The sequence below is a fragment of the Pteropus medius genome, unplaced genomic scaffold (assembly GCF_902729225.1).
Source record: "Pteropus medius unplaced genomic scaffold, Ma_sr-lr_union100, whole genome shotgun sequence".
Classification (NCBI taxonomy): domain Eukaryota; kingdom Metazoa; phylum Chordata; class Mammalia; order Chiroptera; family Pteropodidae; genus Pteropus; species Pteropus medius.
In genome coordinates, this window is record NW_024349801.1 from 285,495 (window position 1) to 311,527 (window position 26,033).

At 39.9% G+C, this 26,033-nt stretch overlaps 1 protein-coding gene across 4 annotated transcripts in view; it reads right to left on the minus strand.

Annotated features, from left to right (window-relative positions):
• GARRE1 (granule associated Rac and RHOG effector 1) overlaps nucleotides 1-25,616 on the minus strand; it is a 69,008-nt gene extending 43,392 nt beyond the window's left edge. For 2 of the 4 annotated variants that reach the window (XM_039888574.1, XM_039888571.1), the window contains exons 1-2: nucleotides 25,558-25,616; nucleotides 1,582-2,867 (exon numbers count right to left, since the gene is read on the minus strand). In XM_039888574.1, coding sequence (XP_039744508.1) covers nucleotides 1,582-2,076 — 495 coding nt within the window. In that variant the 5' untranslated portion in view covers nucleotides 2,077-2,867; nucleotides 25,558-25,616. Of the gene's footprint in view, nucleotides 1-1,581; nucleotides 2,868-8,754; nucleotides 9,959-19,223; nucleotides 20,770-25,557 lie in introns of those variants that run through there. The other 2 variants (XM_039888573.1, XM_039888572.1) reach the window with 2 other exon arrangements.
• Nucleotides 25,617-26,033: the final 417 nt, after the last annotated feature.

Genomic DNA, 26,033 nt, shown 5'->3' on the forward strand with positions numbered 1-26,033 from the left:
TCTAGAAGAGGGCAGAGTCCCTAACTGCTCTCTTGCCACATGTCTGCATGACCAGGCACACTGTTGGCTGAATAACATGGTTCTTCATATAAAACAAACAAAAGCTGAAGCTTTACAGTTGTACCTGCACAAATATGTACCTGTGCACAGGCAGTAGTATGGAAGGGTACATACCAACCAGTTAACCGTGGTCACTTTTGGGAAAAGGAATGAGATAGGAGAGCAAAGCAGTAGTTTTGCTGGAATTTCTTTTAAGAAGTACGTTTTTTTAAAAAATACATGCTTTATGTATGTAATTTAAAAATACTTTAAACTGTGACAAGCCATTTAAAAAAAACTTCAAATAATTTTCTTGAATATAAAATGTGATCATACAAATAATCAGAAATTATAAATATGTTTATATAGATTTAAAATAGAATGACCCAAGGAAGTGATACTTTTATACCAGCAGGTTCAGCAAACTATAGCCCATGGGCCAAATACAATCCACAAGGTCAAACTAGTTTTTACATTTTTAAAGAGTTATAAAAAAACAAAAACAAAGAATATATGACAGGGACCACATTGGCCCATAACACCTAAAATTTACTATTTGCCTTCTACAGAAAAAGTTTGATGATCTCTGATTTCCACCAAGAATAGTGTGCCTTTTCAAAAATAGTTCTAAATTCTTCTTGGTTATGCCTTCAAAATTGCTTTTAAAAACAATAAAAATTAGTTATGTTACTTAATAGTATACCTCTTCCCCCTCGCCCCTCAAACCCACAGGAGTGTAAGGTAGCTTATTCAGCCACCTCGATCATCAGATTTGGCTTAGGAGACTGCTAATTTCCTAAAATCAAATTCAGCTCCAGGATGGGGAAAAAGACACTCTCCCTCATAGCATTCAGAAAGCTAACCTATGATGCGTTGCTAAAATGTTCATTGGAAAAATCAAACTCAGAAGAACTCTCTGAGCAGCTAAAATTAATTTAAAAAATCTAGCAGCGACACTAATATAACACAGCATAATTTTATAAATCATTTCTCAAATGAAGAAAGGAAAAAGGTCATCTTTATTCTGAATGAAATCTGTATTCTAACCTTACATTTTAATCCGGAGCCCTGAAAGAGGGAGAATATTTCATTTTGATGGTCAAAGACCCTAGGAAATGTACTGATAAGAATCAAATACATCCAATTGTGAACAGCTGTGAATTAAGAACTGGAAAAATAATTTATCCTATTAACACATGTGCAAATTTCTACATTAAACCAATGGTTCCATATAATGACAATTCACAAATAAAGCTCAAAATCGTATTTAAAATTCTCAGTCCCTACCCTGTATTTTTAACACTATGTTATTTGGAATGAAGCTCCAATAAAATTTGTTTGTTAAATAATCTTTTAACTTACTTATTTTGAAATGAAAGCAATTCAGGACCTGGCATGCACAAAGTTTTTATAAGGAGAGAGTGTCAACAAAAAGAGAATGAAGACCATCATTATGTGATTTGGGAAAAAAACTAAGACAACATTCTCACTTACCTCTGGGATACATTTTCTTACCCAAGTATGACACATAAGACACGCTACCTCAATGTCCTGGAGACTGAATTCCTTCTGATCTGTAAAGTTTGCGGCCCCAGCACTCAGTTCCATCAGCATCTTGGCAATCTCAGGCTTTATGGCTGAAGTCAGTCGACTGGCTGCTTCCATGACGTGCTCCTGCACGTCTTTGAGTTGCATGGCTGCCTTGGAGTAGTGAGAGTTCCTGAACACAGTGCTGAAGAGATCCGTGAGGAAAGTACTGGCACGGCAGAAGACATTGAGAGCGTCAAGGTACTTGGAGATGCCCTGCTGGATGTCGGCGATGGGAGTGGAGTGGGGCATGGCATGGTGGCAGCTGCCTGCAACGGTCAGACTGCCCAGTGGGGCAGTGGTGGCCGTAGATGCCAGGGGAGCACTCAGTGCTCGGCCCAGCTCGGGCATCGGGTACTGCTGGTGCTGCTGCACCTTCTGCTTGGACCCGCCAAGCAGGAAGCGCCGCTTATAGTCCATTTTACTGTCCTGGGCACTGCAGCAATACATGCGGGAGAGGGAACTGTCCCAGTGACCGTGAGTGGGTCAGGGTTCCGACTCTTTTTTCCCCAAAACTGTAGCTAGGTATAAAAATAGTGGAGTTCTGCAAATATAAGTTTTAAGAAAGGCATTTCCATGAGGCAGGTGACCATGTGATCCAATGTAGATATGAGGACAACAGGTTTATATAACTAATATTTTCAGTGTAGGCAGGACCTCTGACAAAAAATAAAAGTGTGTCCAAATGCTGTGTAAGAACTGTTAGCATTCCACTCTCTTAATAAAAAGATATGCTTGCTGAGAAAAATGTTTACTTATAATTGCTTTGCAAGAATATTTTGATATTTGTATTTATCATGGCAGAAAAATAACTTAACTTTAAAAAAAAGTAATATAATTTATCTTCAATATACCAGAAAAGTTAGAACCCAAAAACCCACAAGCTGATCAACAGCAATTTAAAAAGCAGTACAGAATTACTTTACACTGAGTCCTTAAGAAGGAAGATCAAACCTCTGCAGAATTTTGACAGAGCCTGCCTGCCAAATCCATTTATCTGTAAAGCTTCTTCTCGAAGTGAAAAATTTCCAAATTTCCTTTACTATTTTCTGAAAACAAGTTTTTGTTTTTTAAAAAATAGCATTTGTTATTATAAGTCTTCTCCTCCTTTCCTTTTGTTTGCTGAGGTAGCGGTTTCCTTGTAACATTAATAAGAGGTGCTTCCAGACTGAGTTGGCCCTCAACTGTAAAGTCTGAAGAAAAAATGCACAGATGTAATTGTAAGGCCTCTAAGTCATTTCCTGTAAGGGGGAAAAAATAAGATAGTCAGGAAAGTTACAGGACAATGAGTAATTCTGGAACATTAACTCCTGAAATGCTATTATCCTCAAAGGTGGGCTACACATAAATAAGAAATCATATTTATAACCTTACGAAAGCTGGTACAATAGTGAGAGCTGAACTGTGACATGATGATTGCTAGAAAATTCCATGAGTTGTAGTACAAAAATAATGCAACAAAAAATGTTTGATTCCAAAGCTAAGGCTAGTAAACGACAAGCTGAGCGGGGCCTGGATTCATGCTGACAAGTACAGCGCCCACAATACTTTAAGGGGATGTGGAAAAGGGAGTGATGAGCGAAGACAGGAATTGGGAAGGTTGTTATGAAGAAAATTTTACTTTGAGGTAGGCCTTGATTGTAGGATAGGTTTTGACAAGTGCAAAGGAGATGGGTGAGATTCATCAGGTGAAAGGACCACCGGAGCAAAGGCCCTGAAGCAGGCTGGCAGAGGGTCTGATCAGGATATCCAGCTAGACAAAGGGCAGTATACAGAGAGGGCCTGAAAGGTGAGGTGAGTGGCTAGCAGAGTTTGCAGATAGGATTTTTCTCATCTTTCCTCAGATGGTACCGATTTCCCCTCTGGATGTTCGAAGGGAAGCTTGGCAGTGTGTGCTGGCTCTTACATCCTGGGGTAGCTTCTGTAGAAACCCTGGCTCTAGAGAGGTCTGGACATTTCTGGTTATAGCTTCTGATACCTACAACAGTAGAGTAGTGTGATTCTTCTTACATAGCTAACATCAGGGTTCATACTTGCCTGAACTATCTGTTCTACCAAATATAACAACAGTTCAAATATATTTTAATGGTTTAGTCTATGTTAAACTTCAAACCTATATGATGTCTGTATATAGTTTGGTCTACTTATTGATTACCGGTTTTTCTTTCTTTCCATTTTCCTTATTTTGTCGATAAAAATAAATACAAGTCATACTTTGTCACACATCGTGGCCAATACTATGCCTCCATTATGGTTCTGTGATTGCATAAGAAACCTAGGAAGGTAAACAGGTTACAAGAACAAGAGATGAGAAAAGTGCTGTGGATACAAATACATACTTTAAAAGTGCAGCAACCCTAACCCAGCTGACATGAAAATTCAACTAAACTGACCACCATTTACAGCTGTGTTCAAGAGAATCTTGACTCTTAAAATCTCAAACGGCTACTTGTGATAAATCTGTTCCCAAATGTTCTTTTTTCAAATTCATGACAACAAGGCAATCATTATCTATCTCTACCCAAGTGCTCCATCATAATCAATGTGGCTTTACAAATTCTGATGTACAACAGAAGCACTCCACAAGAGTGCTAGAGGAGGAAGGCTGTTCACATAAAAACTGTGTGGTCTTTGATGGCAAACCACTGCCTTGAGTTGGCCACCTTGAGTGTCTCGAGCTGCCCCGAGGAGTGCTCTTTCTTTGTTCTGTGTTGCACACTGCTATCTCTGGCTCTGAGAATCCACTCCCATTACTCTGCCAGATGGTCCTAGAAAGCCAAGTAAGAACCACATACTTACCTAAGTTTTTAAAAAGTAACATAAGCATTAAACATTTTAACTTTACATTCTTCCAAAGTTTATCTGAATGAAACTTGTAATGCTTAAAAATATACTATCACACCAAATTCATCTACAAATTCAATGCAATCTCTATCAAAATGGGAAAGATGATCCTAAAATTCATATGGAAATGCAAGGGACCCAAGATGGCCAAACAAATATTGAAAAAAATATATGTTGGAGGACTCACACTTCCTGATTTGAAAACTGACTATAAAGCTATAATAATCAAGACAGTGGAGTACTGGTATGAGGAAATATATTTACATAATAGAATTGAGAGTTTAGAATAATCCCATACACCTATGGTCAACTGATTTTAGACAAAGGTGCCAAAATGATTCAGTTGGAAAAGAATAGTTTTTTCAATAAATAGTGCTGGGACAACTAGATATCCACATGCAAAAGAATGAACATAGATCCCTATCTTATGATACACAAAAATTAACTGAAAATGGATCAAAGACCTAGATGTAAGAGTTAAAACTATAAAACTCCCAGAAGAAAACAGGTATAAATCTTTGTGACTTTGGATCAGGCGATGGTTTCTTAGACATGACAACTAAAGTGCAAGTAACAAAAGAAAAAATAGAAATATTGGACTTCGTCGAAATTAAAAATGGGCATCAAAGGTCACCATGAGGTGAAGCAATGACCCACAGTACTGGCAAAAATATTTGAAAATCATATATCTGTTATGGGTCTGGTATCCAGAATATATAAAGAACTCTTAAAAGTCAACAATAAAATGACAAATAACCCAACTAAAAGATGGGCAAAGAATTTGAATAGACTTTTCTTCAAAGCTAGCCAATAAGCAAATGAAAAAATGCTCAACATGATTAGTCATTAGGGAAATGCAAATCAAACCCACAGTAAGATACCAGTTCACACACACCAGGATGGCTACAATAAAAACAAACAAACAAAAAACCAGAAGATAAGTGTGGGTGAGAATGTGGAGAAACTGGAACCTTCAGACATTGCTGGTGGGAATGCAAAATGATACTGCCACTGTGAAAGGCAATTTGGCAGTTCTTCAAAATGTTAAGCATAGATGTGCCATATGACCAAGCAATTCTACTGTTAAGAAGCCAGAGACATGAAGCAACACATTATATGACCCCATTGACATGAAATGTCCAAAACGAGCAAATCCATAGATATAGAAAGCATATTTGTAGAACAAGGAGTCACTGCAAATGGGTTTCTCTTTGGGGTGCTGACAAGATTCTGAAGCTGGGTAGTGGTGATGGTTGCACAACTCTGAATATACTAAAACACATATGGTACGTGAATTTATCTCGATAAAGTCGTTATTTCATCTTTCATTGCCATTTTCCTATGTGACTTATTTAACAGCAAAAGATATATAATACCTTTTGTACATAAAAAATAAGTTTCCTGGCAATACCTTTGATGTCAGACTTAGTCTCCTTTTCGTACTCCAACTAGAAATCTGTATTTAAATGCTGTTATCCAGAACCTGGCCCTTAAAGATCATCTAATTTAAGCCCTTCAATTTACAGACAAGGGGGAAAAAATTCTAGGATACCCAATGTCTTGCACTAGATCACATAGTATCAGGATCACACTGGAGTATCCTGACTCTCAGAACTCCGAACACATACATAAATGTTCTGTTCTGAATATCCAGACTGGGAGATAGATTAAGCTAAGCTGCAGTAACAAATCCTTAAATGAGTGGCCTCACTTAATATTTATTTCTTGCTCATATGAAGTTCAATGTGGGTCTGGTAGCCCTTCTTCAACTCATATGAACATCACTGAAACTTGTGTTTTCCATAGTCACCTTAGCACAAAAAAAAGAAACTCATACCCATCCTTTACTGCTTCCTGCTATAAGTGACAGATATCACTTCCTCTCATAGCCCTTTGGCCAGAATTAGTCACATGGTATCAATGTAACTACAACAGAGGCTGGGAAATGTAGGGGGACATATGGAAAAATGGGTAAGCATTACAGCTGGTCATAGCTGTCCACCCAGCTCAGCTGTGTGTTGCAAAGTTCTGACCAGATGGTGAAAGCAATTGTGACCAGGAGAAGCTGTTCTGTAATGTGGAGTCCCCACAGTTGCTTTCAAGAGGCCAGGTGATTCTTATACAGCCTGCTCCAAGACAGGTTCTTTTGTTGTGTGTACGTATGCAGAGTGGGGGAGTGGAAGTCAGTGGGGAGGGAAAGGTCACAGATTCCCTTGAGAAACTGATGAAAGGACACTCCTTAGTCAAACATAAATTCAAAATACCGAAGTTTCCATTCATTTTGGCTGTGGAGCCCTAAGTGAAGAACTATCTGCCCTCCACATTCCCTGTGCTTCCTGTGCCCCCAGAGAAAGGCTACATAGAGTTAGAAGCAACAGGTGACTTCGTGAAAACCCAGCCTCGCTTCCTGTATCTAGTGTTGGTCTAGCAGGTAACCAAGCAGTGGAGGGCTCAGGCTAACATATTAAGGGGAACCAAAGAGAAATACACTTGGGACCCTTTACACCCATACCACTCACTACCTATGTACCTATATTCTCAAGGTGTGGTCCTTAGACCATAAGCATCAGAATCAAACTGTCCAGGATCAAGGGTGACCCTCCATTAGGATAAGTCTGTCTATAGGTCATATCAGTGTAGAGGGGGTGATCATAACAGTCACTGAACATGTCATTAAGCATGGAAACTTTTAGTGATTTTTTCACATGATGCCATATTAACATTAACTTTATTAAGACTAGAATGAAAAGAAGCCATGAAAACCAATCATGGCTGAAGGACTTCCTTCCCTGATATCAGAATCAGAATACCACTCTTAATAGAAGGATTATTATTAAAATGTGAGTCCATGGGGTACAATCCAAATCTAACAAATCGATCTCTGAGGACAGGAGCAGAAAATACGCATTTTTCAAAAGCTTCCCAGGTGAGTCTGATGCATGTTTTAACTTAAAAACCAAATGATCTGCTGAAAATCTGCTGAAAGCGACAAGATTAAGGGTACCTGAGCATGAACACCTGAAGATGCTTACTGCATGAACACCACTTAACACAACTCAGGTATTTCACTAATATTCCTATTCATTCAAGAATCCAGAAAGGGAACCCACATGTGATAAATGACTCCTGAGAAGCAAACAGCTGGTTGGACAATTCAATAAAAACTTCTGTTTGTATCATAATTGCTTTTAACGAGTCTACTTAAGTCCCACAGTCAAGCCTGGGGTTCTTCTCCAAGCAGAGAAAACAAACCCCTTGAGATGAAAATTGGTTTTAATTTATTTTTAACAGATCTGGTGTTGCTATTTTTCCTGTAATCAAAATTAGACTGTTGAATTCAAGGAAATATCACAGAACTGCAGTCAAATGCTCTACCCCTGAGCTATACCCCTTCTTCACAGAAATGAAATACCATTCAAGTTCCATCATTTTAAAATTGGACTTTGCCAAGAAACAATATGCAGAGGTGGTGACATCCATCTAAGGAGTAGTCTTCAGGATGGTGATCATAATATCCTGACAAAATACTGTTGGAAACTGGGTGCTGGGTAAACAAGGTTCATATTATTTGCTTTACTGTTGTATATAATTGAACATTTCTGTAATAAAAAGTTTAAAATGCACACAAACGTATATAAGCACCTAGATATATCACTTTTACTTTTTTTTAAAAATAAAATTCTTCTCAATGCTTGTCTTACTGGTTTTTGAATGCTTCCCCCATATTTATCTGCCTTAAGGGCTAAAACATGTTCAACCCATTTAAGGACATTTCTGTGTTTTCTTAAAAAGAATTTTCACTGGGAAAATATTCATCATTTATGAATCCACTATTCATGCTACATGGAAATAAATATGCATTGTGAAAGACCTCAGAAGTCAGCTGCAGCCAAGACTTACAAGATTTAAGTCCTGTGTTCATAAGTTTTACTGCAGCCTAAGATTCTCAAACACAAAGTAGAAAAAGACCCTTTAGTAGATGTCACATCTTTTCAACACCACGATAATTTGCAAAAGTTCTTAAGAGATTAAAATTGAACTCAGACCTGATCACATCATTTAAAACATTCCTTTCTGCATAGTTATCAGCAATTTCCATTTCAAACAATAACAAAAAACCACACAAAGGTTAGGTAAATGGGTTTTCTTATACCCATAACTAAAAAGATACAAAAAGTGGTCATCCTGAGAAAAATCTGAAGAGTGTCCCTTTAGAGAGTACGGTGGATAAAAAGTGGCCTTGGGGGCGGACTAACTGGGTGAGATCCTGGCTCTGCCACTTACCAGCTATGTGACCTTGGGCAAGTTCTTTAACCTCTCTGTGCCTCAGTTTCATCGTCTGTAAAATAGGGATAATAACAGTAACTACTGTTACTGACTTAAATGAATTTATACATATAAAGCACACAGAATCCTGTCTGGCACATATTAAGCCCTAAATGTTTGATGATGATATTATCATTCCCACACTATAAGCGAAAGTAAGCAGACCTTGTTATCTTTGCTTTTCTGGAAAGAAGTTACTGACAAACAATAAAGGTCTTGTAAAGTCACCCAACTCCTGAACTGAGTAGAAATCTACCTATCCCAGGGCAGCATCACATGTTTCAGTGATGTGATAGCTATAATTTGTGAATATAGAGAACACATTTTAAATCCTTTTCAGTCATTAACCCAACAGAAAAAATGGAGTGAAAAGCAGTCCTGTTGACAGCAATGGTATGACACAAAGCAGCTTCATTTCGAGATGATAGGCTAAATAAACAGGCACATTACTTACCTCCCCATTCTCCCCAAATCTCAATGACATAAAAGTATAGATGTTGGTTCACAAGGGAATCGTGGCATAATGGCAGTGAGAAGGGTTGAGGGATATAGTCTACTTAAATGATGGCTACTTTCTAGAAGATGGAGAGAAAGCAGTTAACTGTATGACAAACACCAGAGCAGAGCTAGCTATTTCCAGAACATGCAGAGTCAATAAGGTGGGCAGAGAGGCAGAGCCCTTTTTCCTGAAGGAGCTGGATAAAAGCCCACCTTTGAGTCAGCAGGTACAGAAATCGAGTGAGAAATGGGTTCATCTACCTGCTCTCCTCCATACTTCTCACTCCTGGTCAACAAATCAACCAATTTCTATTAAGGCTAAGAAGACTGTTGGAAGAACAGGAACTTCTTGTCAATTACCTATAAAAATCAGCCTAGTCCTTCATTGACAAGGATCGCCAGATAGTTAAAGAAAAGCAAGAGGACAAAAAGGACAACTAAGATGAAAAGTAGATCAGATCTCAGAAGAAACATATTTTGAGTCCCAGAAAAACACCTGAAAAGAAATTCTAACTGATATTGTCAGAGATTTTAGAAGCAAGCAAAATTGTAAAGAAATCTTAAAGAAAGAAGAAATGAGGAAAGAATTCTTGGAAATAATACAATTGCCAAGATGAAAAACAAAAGAAGAAATGGAATGCGAATGTGGTAGGGTATAGGGGATACACACACACACACACACACACACACACACACACACTAATATTTTTTAAAATAAGTAATGTAAGAATAATCCAAAACTAATAAAAATGTTTACCTATGAGATATAGAGAGGAATAAAGGCGAGGAAAGAAGCCATACTTCTCTCAATCTACTTTGCTGTACAGTTTTATCTTTAGAACCACATAAATATTTTATATAATTTTTAAAAAGTAAACAAAAAACAATCCCTAAAAATAAAGAACAGACAAATGAACTCAAACTATATATCAAGTTGGTGGCATAACCACAGAGAGTTTTAAGTTAAAAGTGTTTTGACGGTACCTGTCCTGTGTTACTGTCAACAAAGGAAGCATGACTATGAAATCAAAGAAATAAAAATCCTTTAATCCTTTATTAAAATTTGAACTATCAGTCTGAAATCATGACTTATCTTCTTCTTTCCAAAAAATACATATTTACTTTATGAAAAAGATCCAGAAGAACATCCCAGCTGCAACAAATGCCCTAATACTATTTCACACCAAAAAGAATCAGAGCTCCTCATAGAAATGCCTGCTTCTACATCTGGGGACAGAAAAAAAAGATAAGCCCAGCAATTCTTATCAAGCCCATAACTAAAAAGCAGGGAACCCATCTAATACTACCGGGCTCATGTGAAAAGGACCCAGAGTCAACCTGAAGAATAAGCTCTTAGTGGGCAATGGACATTTAACTCGGAACAATTTAAACACCAAAGAGAATAACTTTTCTGGAGCAAAACTCATTAAATATATAAAAATTAATGAGTTTGGACTTGGCAATGATTTCTGGGATATGACACCAAAAGAAAAAATAGGGAAATGAGACTTCATCAATTAAAATCTATTGATAGTGTCCTTTGATGTACTTTTGTAAAAGGCAACCCACAAAATGGGAGAAAATATTTGTAAGTCATATATCTGAAAAGGAATTACTATCCAGAATATATAAAGAACTTCTACAACTCAAAAACAAAACCCAACAGTCCAATTGTAAAATGGACAAAGGACTTGAATAGTAATTTGTCCAAAGAAATAGACAAATGGCCTAATCATAAGGAAAGGCAACACAAAACTACAACGAGATACCACTTCATATCCATTAGGATGGCTATTATAAAAAGAAAAAAAACACAGAAAATAACATCTTGGTAAGGATGTGAAGGAATTGGAACCCTGTACATGTTGCTGGTGGGAATGTAGAATGGTACAGACACTATGGAAAACAGTATGGCAGTTCCTCAAAAAATTAAACATATTACCATATGATCCAGCAATTCCACTCCTGGGTATACACACAAAAGAACTGAAAGCAGGAACTTGAAGTTATTTGTACACCAATGTTCACAGCAGCATTATTCATAATGGCCAAAAGGTGGAAACAAGCCAAATGTCCATGGATGAATAGATAAACAAACTGTGCTATAACCATACAATGGACTATTATTATTCAGCTTAAAAAGGAAGGAAATTCTGATACATGCTTCAATATAGATGAACCTTTGTTCATCCATGTGGCAAACTACCTATTTGTCAGGCCACCGGTCTGCAGAAACCTGGCAGTGGTTGCAGTATCTGTGGCCTTAGGATAGGTGCTACGGAGAAGAAAGCAGAGATCATGGTCTTTCCTTCCAGTCACGGCTAAGTAACAGGATCCTCAAGCACCACTAAGTAACAGGATTCTCAAGCTCAGGCTTGATATGGGTAGAAAGTGCTGGCTATTTCTCTAGGGAGCCTGTCCTTTATCTTTTACATCATCTTTCACTACACATACATTCACTTGTTTCTCTAGTCAATATGTTCATCTGTTCTTTTAGTTTCAGGTTTGCCAGAACTGATGATCAAATACAGATGAACTCTTCCAAGAAGATATACTAATGGCCAATAAGCACATGAAAAGATGTCCAACATTAGTTATCAAGGGAAATGCAAATCAAAACCACAAGATACCACTTCGCAACCAGTAGGATGGCTATAATGAAAAAGACAGGCAATAACAAGTGTTGGTGAAGATGTGGAGAAATTAGAATCCTCATATACTGCCTGTAGGGTTGTAAAATGGTGCAGATTCTTTGGAAAACACTCTGACAGTACCTCTAAAGGTTAAACAGAGAAGTACCATATATTCAAGTAATTCCACAACTATGTATATATCCAAGAGGAATGAAAAACATATCCACACAAAAACCTGTATATGAAAGTTCAGAGCAATATTATTCATAACAGTAAAAAAGAGGAAACAATCCAAATGTCTATTAACTGATAAATGGATAAACAAAATGTAGTGTAGGCAAATAATAGAATAATATTATTCAAGCATAAAAAAGAAATGAAGTACTAACATGCTAGACATAATTTGAGCCTTGAAAACATTATGCCAAATAAAGGAAGCCAGACACAAAAGACCACATACTGAATGGTCCTATTAATATGAAACACCCAGAACAGACAAACCCATTGAAACAGAAAGTAGATTAATGGTTGCCTAGGGCTAGGGCGGATGGAAGAATGAGGAATGACCGCTAATGGATATGGGTGTTTTGAGGGTTTTTTAAGAGTAATGTAATATTCTAATATGAATTGTGATAGTAGTGTATAACTGTGAATATAGTAAATATCACTGAATTATACACTTTAAAGACTGAATTATATGGTGTTATGTTTCAATAAAGCTATTATTAAAAAAAAAAGCCACTCCACAAACAATTCCCTCTTCAGAGAAAAAAATACAGAAAATTCTCTTTCCTCTCCAGTCCACAACAATGTAAATTTAAATATCTACCTTTGATAATGTGGAAGCACTACAGGAAATTCTTTAGGGAGATTAGGGAAGTTATTGTCTATGAAGTTCAAAGCCCAACCATTCTCATGTTTTTTTGTCAGTTCAGAATGACACAAGCCATATTTAGAAATGCATTCCAGAAAAATGCTTTGAAGAATTTTATTCTCAACATTCATGAATTAAAAATATCTATCCAGGCAAGAGAAAATGCCTGAAAGATTCAGTTCTTCTCTCTTCTCAGGACTCTCCTTTTTTGGCTCCGCTTCGATGTTACCACATTAAAAAGAGTGATATGGAAAGACGGTAGTTCTCCTAGCTCTCCTCCTGTCCCTCTGGAGTTGCTTCTATGAGGCACCCCTTTTCCTGACAGACTGAAGTGCTGTGTGGTTCCTCAGAGCTCTATGCTGTGCCCTCTCTATTTCTAAGATCGACATATTCTCCCTGCGGAGGATCCCCAAATCCATCTCTCTAACTCAGATCTTTCTCCTGTGCTCCAGATCCCAAATATTCAATTGCTTAATGGACAGGTCTTCAAGTTAAATGTCCAAAACCAATTCTCCTAGCCTTTCAGTGTTCCTTCCGTCTTGGTGAATGGCTTCATCATTTACCTATTTGAACAATCCAGAAACCTGAGAGTTATCCTCTATGCCTCACTCTCCTTTACATCTAGTTAATCATTTATTCATATCTTTCCTGTCTTCTTAATATCTCTCAGGGCTTTTCCCTTATCTCTATCTTCCCTGCCAATACAAAGTTAGACCATCTTTACCTCTTGCCTGAATTACAGAGAGCCTCGTGAGTGATCTTCCAAATGCCCAGACTGCTCCCCTCTGGTTGCTGATGGTTTAATTGTGCCACTCAGCCGCTTAAAATCCATTTTGCTTCTCCCACTACCCTTTCCAACTTTCTTACATCCCCACACCCAATTTCTTCCCAACATCACCCAATTCTTGCTTGTGCTATCTTCCCTCTCACCATCATCAACAGATTCAGTTCCCTCTGCCTGGAAAGCTCTCCTGCTTACTCTCACTCCTCCTGGATGTCTAACTTAAACATCTCTGGGAAGCCACCTTGACAAAGACTGAGCTAGGAGCACCTCTGTGCTACTATAACACCCTGTTTTTAGCCCCATCTTAGCATTATCTTTGTTGTATTGTAACATACTATATCACTAGTTCCCACTTCCTTCAAATTTCCCTGTTATCTACAACCCCCAAGATCACCGAGCCCATTCAAGATGTTCGAGAGGGCTAAGTACATTGTAAATATTCAACAGGTATTTGCTGAATGATTAGTTCATTCTTAGTGTTATTGAATGGTTATTTCTATACAGCATTCAGACGGTTAGCCTTTCCATTCACAGAGGCAGTAGTTAAGTGTTAAATATAAGGTTCTGCTTTTTAATGACACACCATGTTCACACAGGTACTCCTCAACAAAACAGACCATTCATTAGATTAAAATAAAAACAGCTAACATTAACTGAATAGGTACTAAGTGCCAGGCACTGGGCTATGCACTTTGTATTTGTTACCTAATTTAATGCTCATAATGACCCTGGGAAGTAGGTGAGGCATCTAAAGAGGTTAAGTGAGTTCTTCGAGTTCTTGCCACATGGATAAAGTAGTAGTCATCAACAGAGCTGGATTTGGAGCCTGGTAGTCTGCCACCAGAGGCTGAGCTCTCCATCATTGTACTATTGCACTTCTGTCAAATATATAGCCCATGACATTCTGTTTCTCACTCTTAGATGGCTTCTTGGAAGTGACAGGAAGGTGAGTTGGAGCAATGAAAAGAAAAGCGATCTCTCTTTAGGAGATTATATCCATTTCATTGCTGATGATACACAAACTCAGCTCTTCAGTCAAGACCCTCATCTCCCAAGGCTAAGCTCATGAGACATCTCCTTAGGTCTTTCAAATTTACGTAGTCATCCTTCCATCCCCTGCTCTCCCTGCTGTACTGACTGCCTTGGTTAAAGGCATTACCAACCCTAAGCCTAAACCTAAGGTGTTATCCCTTTCCATCCCTTATATTCAATCCTGCCAATCCTATTCACCTGTTCTACAGCAACTGCTCCATAAATGTTAGCTGTTGTTACTGTTACATTCTAAATGCCTCTTATTCTCTCTCATACCAGCACTGTACAGCTTCCAAGGAATTAGCCTTTAGGGGCAAGCAATTAAAGATGAGAGAGAATACCTCCTATGAGGACCAGAAGCCAGGCTGCCAGATGCTCAGGCTCCAGCTCCTTCAAAGAAAGCACACAGAAGGTATACTACAATGCTGGCTGATAAACAAGAGCTAAATCCAAGTAGCAAACTAAAAATGTATGATATGTCAGATACCGGAATGGAAACTAACAAATGGGTCCAACCCAAGGAACCAAACATTCTATTTTATTCCATTCCACAAAATTAATAAGTCAGTATTCAATTGGTTCTTAACAAGTGAAGATTCTCTTTCTTTCTCTCTCTCTCTCTCTCTCTCCCTCCCTCCTCCTTCTCTCTCTCTCTCTCTCTCTCTCTCTCTCTCTCTCTCTCTCTCTCACACACACACACACACACACACACACACACACACACACACACACACACACACACTGCCCCAGGGGACATCTGGCAAAGTCTAGAAACATTTTTTGGTTATCAACTAGGGGAGTGCTAGTGGGGTAAGGCCAGACATGTTGCTAAATATCCTACAATGGACAGTATAGCCCCCTTGCCCACCTAAAGACAAAGAATTATCCACCCCGAAGGTCAACAGTACCGCTACTGAGCAACTCTGCTAAACAAATGCTTTGAGCTCCCTCCATATTCAAGTTACCTAATGTATAAAAAGTTACTTCTTTCTCGGAAGAAGATACAAACTTCCCCATAAATTAAGCTACAACAGGCCCATAAAACAGTAAGAGCTACCACTAGAAAAGAGGTGGGTAAATGCTAAATAAGTGGTTTAGAAAACAAGCGCCATGAATTTAAAGGAGAGCACCAGACAGGCTGAGGCCCTTCTCAAGAGATCTCAAGAGAGCAGATATGGCTCCTTAGTTCACTCCAAGCCTGCCAGTCAAGGCCCCACCAAGTAACCAGAATCCACCTTTCTGGCCTTATTGTAAGAGGTCCCTTCAACAAACCCTTTGCTCCTGCCACACTGTTCACTCATGATAGCAGCTGCAGTTGGTCTACAGGGCCACTATGTCGCCCCCCTACTGTTACCACTGAAAAACCCCTTACCTACTTCACAAGAGGTCTGCCCTCCAGCTGAGCAGCATTTCCCCCCACCCCTAAAAAAGGCTGAGGAGGACATATGGTCATCTCAACTCAACACTGTTCCAATGATTCATACAGGATGGAGGTAATGAAAAGACAAAGGTGGAAAATGTTTTATATGGCTCCGGCCCTAAGGCCTTGTCCTTAAAATCAGTGCTTAGCAGCAGTCAGCTAGGAGTTGCCTCACTTCCTGTAGTTGCTTGGTAAAAATAGGAAGCAGGGGAGGAAGTTCACAAAGCAGAAACAAAAGTAATCACTGCCCAGCTTCCTGAACACAAATCACTGAGCAGGGAGAGTATCATTAAAACATCAAAACGGAAAGGCAAGCAAGGAGAACCAAGGCCAGAGGAAAAGGAAGTGACACTTCTGGGTCCATCAAGCCCAGACTGCCCCCAAAGAAAAATATGTGCAAAACTGGATACTAGCTTATTATACAGAAACAGTTTCCAAGGAATTAATACTGAAGCATGTTGAAGAATCACACAAAAACTCCTGAAACATTAAAGTCCTACCAGAGTAAAAAATTTCAATGAAAAAATTTTAAGGGGGCCAAGATTAAACTATTTTTTCCCTCTTCTAGTCAAGAAGTGGCTATTAAAACTGCAGTTGAAATAAAACAAAAAGTCAGTCAATAACTGACTGGCTGACAAAATCTGAAATCTGTTATTCTATATTTGAGCTATGAAAACTCAAGTAGATAGGAAAAACTCTAATAAAAAAACCTAATCATTGAACTCTAATTCTAATCATAACTTTAATCTATCATAGTTAAAATAAAGATGCTTTTACACTTGTACCCCAACAACATGGGTCAACCCTGTGAGATATGCCTGAATGCTCTAGGCACCCAGGATGCAGAGGCTAACAGTGCCTTACTGTTGAGAAGCTTCTGGTCTGCTTCCACATGGTGACAACTGACTGCCTTTTGTGTTGACACTTGCTCTATAACAATTTAACATTCCTCTATAAAACAAAGCAAGTTATCATTAGCGGATCTGAAGAGCTTTTACATTTGGTAATCTATAAACAACTGATAATTCCATTTAAGCAGAAGAAAAAAATTTTCTAACCAAAAAGTCGACAGACTTGAAATTTAGTTTCAAAATAACATAGGTTAAAAAAAAATAGGCCAAATGTGTTCAACAGTCATTTAGGTGAATAGTAGGTTTAATTTTGTTTAAACTGAGGGCATCTGGAGGGGGGACAAAGAGGAAGATTAAAGGTTAGTTTATTTTTTTAAACAGTCACTTCATAAGTAGAAAAGTAAATGAAATGGAAGGTAATCACCATATATTCAGTTTTATACAAAGAAAAATGGTAAAAATTTAATGGAAAAAGAATCCATTATTACTTGTCCTACTGAGGACAGACCTAGCTGTCTGATTTCCTGGTAATACACTTACTGTATTCCAAGACTCATTTTTGTCTTCTTATGAAGTTGAAAGACTAACTTGCAAAGCTTACTGCCATTAAAATAAAACATTAGAACTTTTGAAAGAATTTTATTAAAGGAAGACTGAGTCTAAAATATCTTCGTTAAACAGAAATCTTCGGAAAAAAAAAGGAAGGGGGGTAGGGGGAGGTCTTGCCAAAAAAAGGTTTATCTATAAACAACTACTACAGATCACCAAAGGGTGATCAAAGCTGGTTCTTAAACTTCTGAAAAACTTTGCTCAAGTAAAATGAAGTTTTTATCTATAAACTAAAATGGCTTTGAACCATTAAATTTTTCACATCAAATGCACCCAAGCACTTGAAAACATTCCCAACAACAAATTATGCTGCTTGATGGAAATTCAAGTATAAATCAGGGAGTGAGAATAACTAAAGTAAATCATTTTTTAAAACCACAAAGCATTGATGTAATTTTTCAAACTCAATTTGTTAAAAAAAAAAAAAGAATTTCCAAAATATCTACATTTATTAAAAACCTACAGTTCATTTTTGTTAGTGTTACAGCATGAAAAAGCCCTGATCCAATCAGCTCTTTTTAAGCCTAGTTTTAACCCCGTTATCCAAAAAGCTTTGAGATTTGTAAAAGCAAGTTCAACAAGTGAAAACTAATGTATCCATTAGAAAGTTACTTAGGAAAGCTTAACAGTCTTAACAACTTGCACTGTGGAACTTGCCACAAAATTAATCTCAAAGGGGTAAAATAAGGATTTATCAAGAAGCTTATATATGATGGGTAAATCAAACTGTAATTTGGAAATTATTTCTCTTGCTATGAAGACGAATGATATAAATTTTAGATAAATATACTTTAGATCCAGGATCATTTCTGAAAGTTTCAGGAACCATGAAAAATTTTTATCAATGGATATAAGTAGCAGCTCCCTCCTCCAGGCTAGGCACACTGACTCCGATTTTATACACCCAGCAAGCCTTCCCATCTCTGAAAAAGAACAAGTCAGCACAGCTAGGGAGCCCATTCTTCTCCACAAGCATTCCAGTGGGTCAAATATTTAGCAATGAGGAGATTCAAGGAGTCTCTTCCCCATCCCCGCCTGCCGCGCCCCCGCCCCACCTCCCCACCCATAAGCCGGGAAAACATCCCTAGAGAGCAGGGCTGCAGAGGCTCACCAGACTGGCTTCCGGGCTCTGCCACTTATCTAGGCCATGAGGCTCCACGTATTTAAGTATGTACTGAGGACCTACTATGTACATGGCACTACTCCTGGCACGGGGATGCAGTAGTGAAGGAGACACAATTCCTGCTCTCAAGGAGCTAACTCACAGCCTGAGAGGAAGAAAAAGGAGAAAATGCTCATGCTCTTACCTTGTAGGTAAGGTGCTCCAATACAAAGAGATTTCACGGAAACAGACACTGCCAAAATGCAGTAGTTACAGGTATGGGTTTAGGAATCTTACTGACCTAGATATGAATTCCTGCTCTCAGTAATTATCAGTTGAATGAATGGCACTTACTAACTCTATGACCTTAAGCGAGTTACCTGAACTCTTGTGCCTCAATTTCTTCAGTACTGTGATGAGAATTAAATCCATAAAAGACAGCACTTTTGGCATATCCTGAGTCTCACTCAGTAAATGGAAGCTACTGCTCTGAAAGAGACCAGGGACTTAGTCAGAGAGCAGCATTTTATCTGCTACTGAAATTCTTTATTCTGATCTACTATTAGTAAACCACTCCCCTCACACAAATACTGCATAGTTACAACTTTCAAAAATATTACTTACCTTGCTGCAGCTCTGGTCTCAATTCCCAAAGTCCTGGAAGAAAACTAAAAGGAGCTCAGCCCTGTGTCCCTCAGTGGGGAAGGAGGTAACGGCTCCTCCCACTTCCCTGCCCATTACTCCCTCCTCTTTCAGTTCCAGGCTAGAAGAACATGGACATTGCTGAGGAAGGGATCACCTCAAATTACAAAATTACTTAAGCACAAGGATGTGGTGCATTTTCTCTCACTTTGAGACCTAGGGGGAGGGCAGGTCCTTGTGAGCTGGTAAAAAGGACCACTTTCGCCTCTCCCTGTCTAGGTTACTACAGCCTATAGCAAGTATTCAAGTTTGGGAGCCAAGCCAGCTTTCCTTTGCCTCTGATCTCAGGCAAACACATCCACCTCTGGGACCTAGGAGTGGGGTAGGGGAAGACTCAGGTATTCCCAGGTTCTGCAGTCATAATTACCATTTCACTAGCACCTCATCCTCAAATCATTTTTAGTAAGAAAATTAGATTTTTTTCAGTTAATATTTAGCTCTAATTCCACACTCAAAACTTTCCCAGTATGATTCTTTGCAACTACCAATTTGAAAAAGTACATATCTGACAGTGGCCCAGACACAAGGAACATAGTCAAAATGTTTTTTTTTAAAAAAGCAATAACATCTAGGAACAAATCCTAGAAACAGACTCAGTAAATATGGAGGCCTGCATCCAGGACGCTGTCTATAAGCATCGACTTGGAAGTAACCCACATGTCCTGCATTAAGGGGGTCATTAAATAAATTACACAAAAACACCTCACTATTTGAAAGATCGAGGTAGAGCTACCACACTTCGTCAAGCTTCCAAGATGTCATCATTTATAAATCACATCATTATTTTATATATGTTAAGAGAAACTTTGCCATGTAACAACCTAACATCACACAACATATCCCAATTTCAGTCTTCCTCAAGGCTCTTTCCTGTCTCAGTCCTCTCACCCTTGGAATAAGTCCCTTTTGTGCCCTTTTCTCTCCTTTAACTTTTCCTAGAAATTACCCTTATTTAAGATCCACTGTTTTAATGAAACTATCTTGGGCCCCTTCAGTTCCCATGGTGCCTTTCCTGGGCTCCTTGTAGCCTCCACTGCCATGGCCTAAGTTTTCTAATACTTTCCCTTTCCAAATGAATTATAAGCCCACAAGGGCTGGACCCATCTTCACATTCACTGCAGTGTGCAGCACAGGACCATGACACCACCTACAACAAAACCCCACACCTGTCAGGACTGTTCTAAGAACTTCACAAATATGAACTCACTTAAGCCTCACTATAACCCCAGGAGGTAGGTATTATTACCTCCTCGTTTTCAGACAGGGTCAAATGAGCAAAAGAAAAGTTATAAGACTTAGAGGTTAGTGGTAAATGGCAGAGGCAGGACTCAAACCCAACTAATATGGAGAGTGTCTTTGCTCTTAACCTCGATGTTACATTCTCTCTAAATGGCCGCTATAACCCTAACCCTACATGGCAGATATTTAAATTTTTACTTTTTATTGATTTTTAATTGAAATATAAGACATATATGTAGTAAAAAAAAATCTCATACTGTACAAAAGAGTGTGCAAGAAAAGCTAGGTCAGTCTAACAGCCTAGCCTAGATTTCTGGGGCCTCATCCGAAAGTCAGTCACTGTTTCTTTTTTATTATTCCAGAAATTTTTTTCTGCACTTAGAAACCTATATGATGGATATGTGTATCTCTCTCTCTTCCCTACCCTCCTGCTGGCTCTCTCTCTCTCATACAAATAGGCACATATATTGTTCTGCGTCTTGCTTTTCTCAATGAATATTTCTCTGAGCTTGATGCCTATCTGCACCTATGCTGTTTAATTCAATTTTAAGATACACATATTTTCCCACTTTAAATCAAGATGGTTTCATGAAGTCAGAGGATCTTGGTGGACTTGGGCTTCACTAGGAAACAGGAGTAAGACATCAAGGGTAAGCCTCACAGAAACGTGTAAGGCTGAATCAAGAGAGGCCTACCAGGTGACATTCAACATGTCACTTCTCTAATAGTAAGTACCTATATCATAAGGTTGTTACGAGGACTAAACAAGGTAATATACATAGAGCACTTAGCACGAAACCTGGCTAGCACAGTGAGTCTAAGGGATTAACACTGCACCTGATGCAGTCAGTGCCCAATGTAATTGTTAATTCTTTAAGAGTTGGCCTCACTTTTCTTTCCAATCTCATTTCCCTTTACTCCTCTATTCATACCTGTCCACCCTTTACCGTAAATCTCCTGCAGTTCAAATACCTCACATTTGCTCACCTCTATACCACTGTACCTGTCACCACCCTGCCTAAATCTTCTCTCCTTACTGCGGTGCTGGACTCCCTTTTTCCCACCATACTCAGCTCAAGCACAACCTTCTCTAGGAAGTCTTCCCTGATGCCTGCAGCTAGATTCTCTGGACCAGCCATTTGGGAAGAGGCTATCGTGACTTCCATCTTTTGATGCTGTAACCAGGAGCAAGCAGGTTCAGGGACTGATTCAGGCTAAGTTCAAAGATGACTGATGTATTACCCAGAAGGCCAGTTACTAAGTTCGTAAATATTGATGAGAGCTAATACTTATTGAGCACTTAGCAGATGCCAGGCAGCAAAGAGGAAGGTGCTACTATTATCCTCATTCTACAGATGGGGAAACAGAGAGATTAGCCAGTATCCCAAACCAGGATCTGACGCAAGCAATCTGAATGCGGAGCTCTCAACCACTCACGTTCTCTCCTGGGCAGCAAATCTTCATGTGAAGCCATGTTCTAATCAGGGGTAATAAGAGCTTGGAAGCAAAGCATGGGGAAGACTCTCCCAGCTAAAGGCCTCAAAAGAGATGCACTCAGCTGTTTCCTAGTGCAGAGGACTGGTGGGGAACTGCACACAGTTCCTCCATTCAAGCCCCCAGGCAGTGCTATGGACGCATCACCCAATTCCTCTCTTGGACCCAGTACCCAAATTTCCATAGACGCCATCCCGACCCTCTCCTTCCAGAAACCCAGTCTTTCTTCTGAGAATACAAAAGTAAGTTTAAGCATTCAGGCTACAAACACATTCCAATCATGCCTTCCTGAGGTTATAACTGGGTCACTTTGGTTGAACTTAAAAGTTTTCCCTTAAACTCTCCAAACAACATTTGCAAAACGTCTCACCTTGTATCTTTTCTATAGGTAGTGTAGATCTGCGTAACATTCTCATGTCATTCTCAGATGATCACTGATTCATTCAACAAAAGCTTAACTATTCTCAGAACAATGTGTTCTAGGTCCTGGAGATAACAGCAGTGAATGAAACAGGCAAGATATCTAAAACCTGGTGGAGCTTATATGTGTCTCCTGCTTCTAGGCACTTATGATGCTTTATGGCAATTGCTTATTTGATTTTCTTCCCCAGGCTGGGCCTTCCAGCTCTGTATTCCAATCTTACGGTACAGTAACTGGCCTATTCTGCAAATACTCCATAAATATGAGCTAACTAAATTCATGACTAAATTCACTGGGTCTCATCTTTCTCATCCAGTGTGGGTACAAATTTAAATCAAGTTGTAGGGATAGAAAGCAAATGGCAAATACAACCCAAATCAAGAATGAAAAGGAGATATGATGTCAGCTAATAAGAATCTTAGAAACATGAAGGACAGGCCATCTTGGGAAGCAATGAAGGGCTCCATTACCTGGAGAAAGAATGATCTCAGGAACAGGTCCACGGGTCAGTTAGAGGTAGATAAAAAGATTACTTGCAGTAAAGTCTGAGATAGAGTCACTAAATGGAGGCAGGGTGAGGGGGTGATGTGCATCTCTACCTAGAAGTCACATAATGAGGGAAAGAGGTAGAGGCATGAAGTTAGACCTTAGAAAATGCTCCCAAGTAGATGTGGGAAGAAAAGCAACAAAGACAAGTGGAAAAGCACAGTCGCAAAGTTAAGAAAATGACCAGAACAGCTCCAAGTCAAGAAGGCCAACCAAAAGAACATTCACGACAGCAAAAAAGTGTGGCTCACCATGCCAAATATTTATGGTCAAGGTCAACAGAAATGAGTAAGCAGCGGTCACTACATCTATCAATTAGAGGACCCTCAAGAGGTCAGTTTCAGTAGCGATAAAGACAATTCAAGCACAAGCCCCGACACATTCGAACTCTCTGCAAACTTATACTAAGAGAAAATGGCATCCTGCTTTTTCCCTTAACTCCAAAATAAAACAATTCCTTATTCAAGCCAACATTCTTTGCCTACCTAGGAAGGTCATTATTTTCCACTAAGGACAGGAGGAAAAGGGAGAAAGTGGACACCCAATCCATGCCTGCTAACTCTCAGATACAATTATTTTCCTACAGGTTTCAAAGACCCACTTGACATAAAGCTTCTGGTGTATTAGACTTCAGGTTTTCAACAGAGTAAACATTTAGTAAAATTTTCAGCAGAATCACATTCAACTTGTTCAAAAATTTTTAAAGAGGATGCTTAAAACATGCTGTCTTCCAAAAATCCAGAGATAATTTTAGATTGAAAAATCTAGGCTTGCCAAGGGAATCTGAGAACTTTTCTATCTTGGTCTCCCAATGCTAACCTATGTGTGCAAAAATAGAGGAAGATTAGAATCTCAAATGCCAGACTGAAAAGTTGCCACAACAAACCTGAACTCTTCATATGGTTTGTTATCTTGTCAGAAAGAAAGCAAATAAAACAGCAATAAATAAACTTTTTATTTTTAAAAGTGGAAAAAAAAATCCCTCAAACACGAAGTATTTCCTAGACTTGTAAAGAAAAATGATTTTAAAAAAAACAAAAAAATCACTGTGAATGCAATTTAAAAACAGCATACACAAAATCTAAATATCAAATTTGTAAGCAGTCCTTTACAAACACATTGCTAACATTTTGGTGGTATCAACTGTATAATAGACAATGGTATACTATAAAGTTATAAAAGTGATAATATCTGTATTTACTGATATCACTAAAATGTTAGCAATGGCTATCCTTTAGAACGTCAGGTCTAAAATATGATTAAATGGCAGTTATAACTTTTCAATAAAATTAGGACAACTTACCCATGTGGAAAATATTTCATAACTTAAAACCAAATTTTAAGGTTAAGTAGCTAAAAGTAAAAAACAACTCCCCCCGCCCCCAAAAATAAAAACCGTTAAATGAGAATCAAACACGAATGGAAGTTTTTATAACATTGGCATGAAGAATTTTTCAAACATGTCAGAGATAGGAAAAAATACTATGTATTTTTAAAATGAATGTTACCTTTTCCTTCATTTGTAAATTTATACCAAAGCAACAATCAGACGAATCCTTTTGGCAGAATTGTTTTTTATCTTGTGACGAACTGGAAATAATCTAAATGTTCAGCAGTAGGGCTTGGTGAAATTATAATATACACTATGAAGTCCATAAAAGTGATAATATCTGTATTTATTGATATCACCAAAATGTTAGCAACGGTTGTCACTGAGTGGTACGTTGGCAGATGACTGTCATTTTACAAGTACTGTCACAAGTACTGTCGTGAATGTGAGGAAAATGGGGGTGAGGGGCGGGAACAAGCTATTTTCAAATTGGGCGCCCCCCCCCAAGTTGAGTGTTTATCTGGCAAATTTTGTAAGGAGTATAAACAAAATTCTTATCATGCCAAGCAGGCATGCTTCTTCCCTCGCCCCGCACAGAGCTGGAAGACACACCCCTGACCCTGCGCTTGCCGCACGCGCGTGGGTCCTTCATCGTCCCCAGCCCCGGCCCTCCCGGGGTCCCCGCGAAACCTCCCCCGCCCGGCTGCGCCAGCGGGTTCGGCAGGGCCGGAAAAATCTTGTTCTTCGGCGGCCGGGCACTGCGGGGTAGGTGCGCGCAGACCGCCCGGCAGCCGCGGGGCGGCGTGAGGGCCACGTCCCCAGCCAGTCCCGGCGGACCCCGGCCTCCCACAGGCCGCCGTCCCTCCGCCGACCGCTCCGCGGGCTTCCGGGAGCGGGTCTCGGCGCCGCCCCAGGGAGCGCCAGTCCCCCACTCCTCCCGTCCGCGTCCTCGGGGTCCCCGCCGCGCCCACGGTCCGGGGCACGAGCTAGGGGACCCTTCCGGGCTTCCGTCCGCCCGGCCAGCGTCTCCAGAGCCCGGCGTCCTCCACAGCGGACAGGCAAGGGGCAGGAGCCTACGGCCCCGCGCCCTACAACCCGAGCGGAGCGGCGCCCCGCGAGCTCGTCCAGTGGCCAGCCACGGCTGTGACCCACCGCCCACCGGCCACCGGCCACCCCCAACCCCGCCGGCCCGCGCCAGGAAGCGCCCGCTCGCGCCCGCTCCTCACCTGCGACGCGCCCCGGCCGCAGCTCACCGCCCGGACCGGCTGTGTACACCGGAAGTGACGTCTCCTGGCCGGCCCCGCCCCCGCCCCAGGCGGACGCCGTTGTGGCTGCGGACCCAGCGGCTCCCAGCGGAACCCCCTTGCGCGAGCCCGGCGGGGGCGGGGGCAGCCCCCCCACCTCCTTCCCTAGGGACCGAGGACCTTCATGTGGGACAGCTAAAGCGGGGGTTGAGGACAAGCAGCCAGAGCCCGCAGGGCCACCCCAGTCCTCCAGTGTGGCTTGGCCTCTAAGCGGGAGGGGTCAGCTACGTTCTCAAGGATTTATTATTGAAGTTGATTACTGAGATATTGAGTTATTACCAGATGCCAGGCTCTGACAGGCACTGTAGGATTGGTTAGTGCCCTCACACTCATAGGTTTATTCTCTGATAGTGGAAACACAAAATTGTCAAAAATATGCGTGATGATACGGTGCCAAC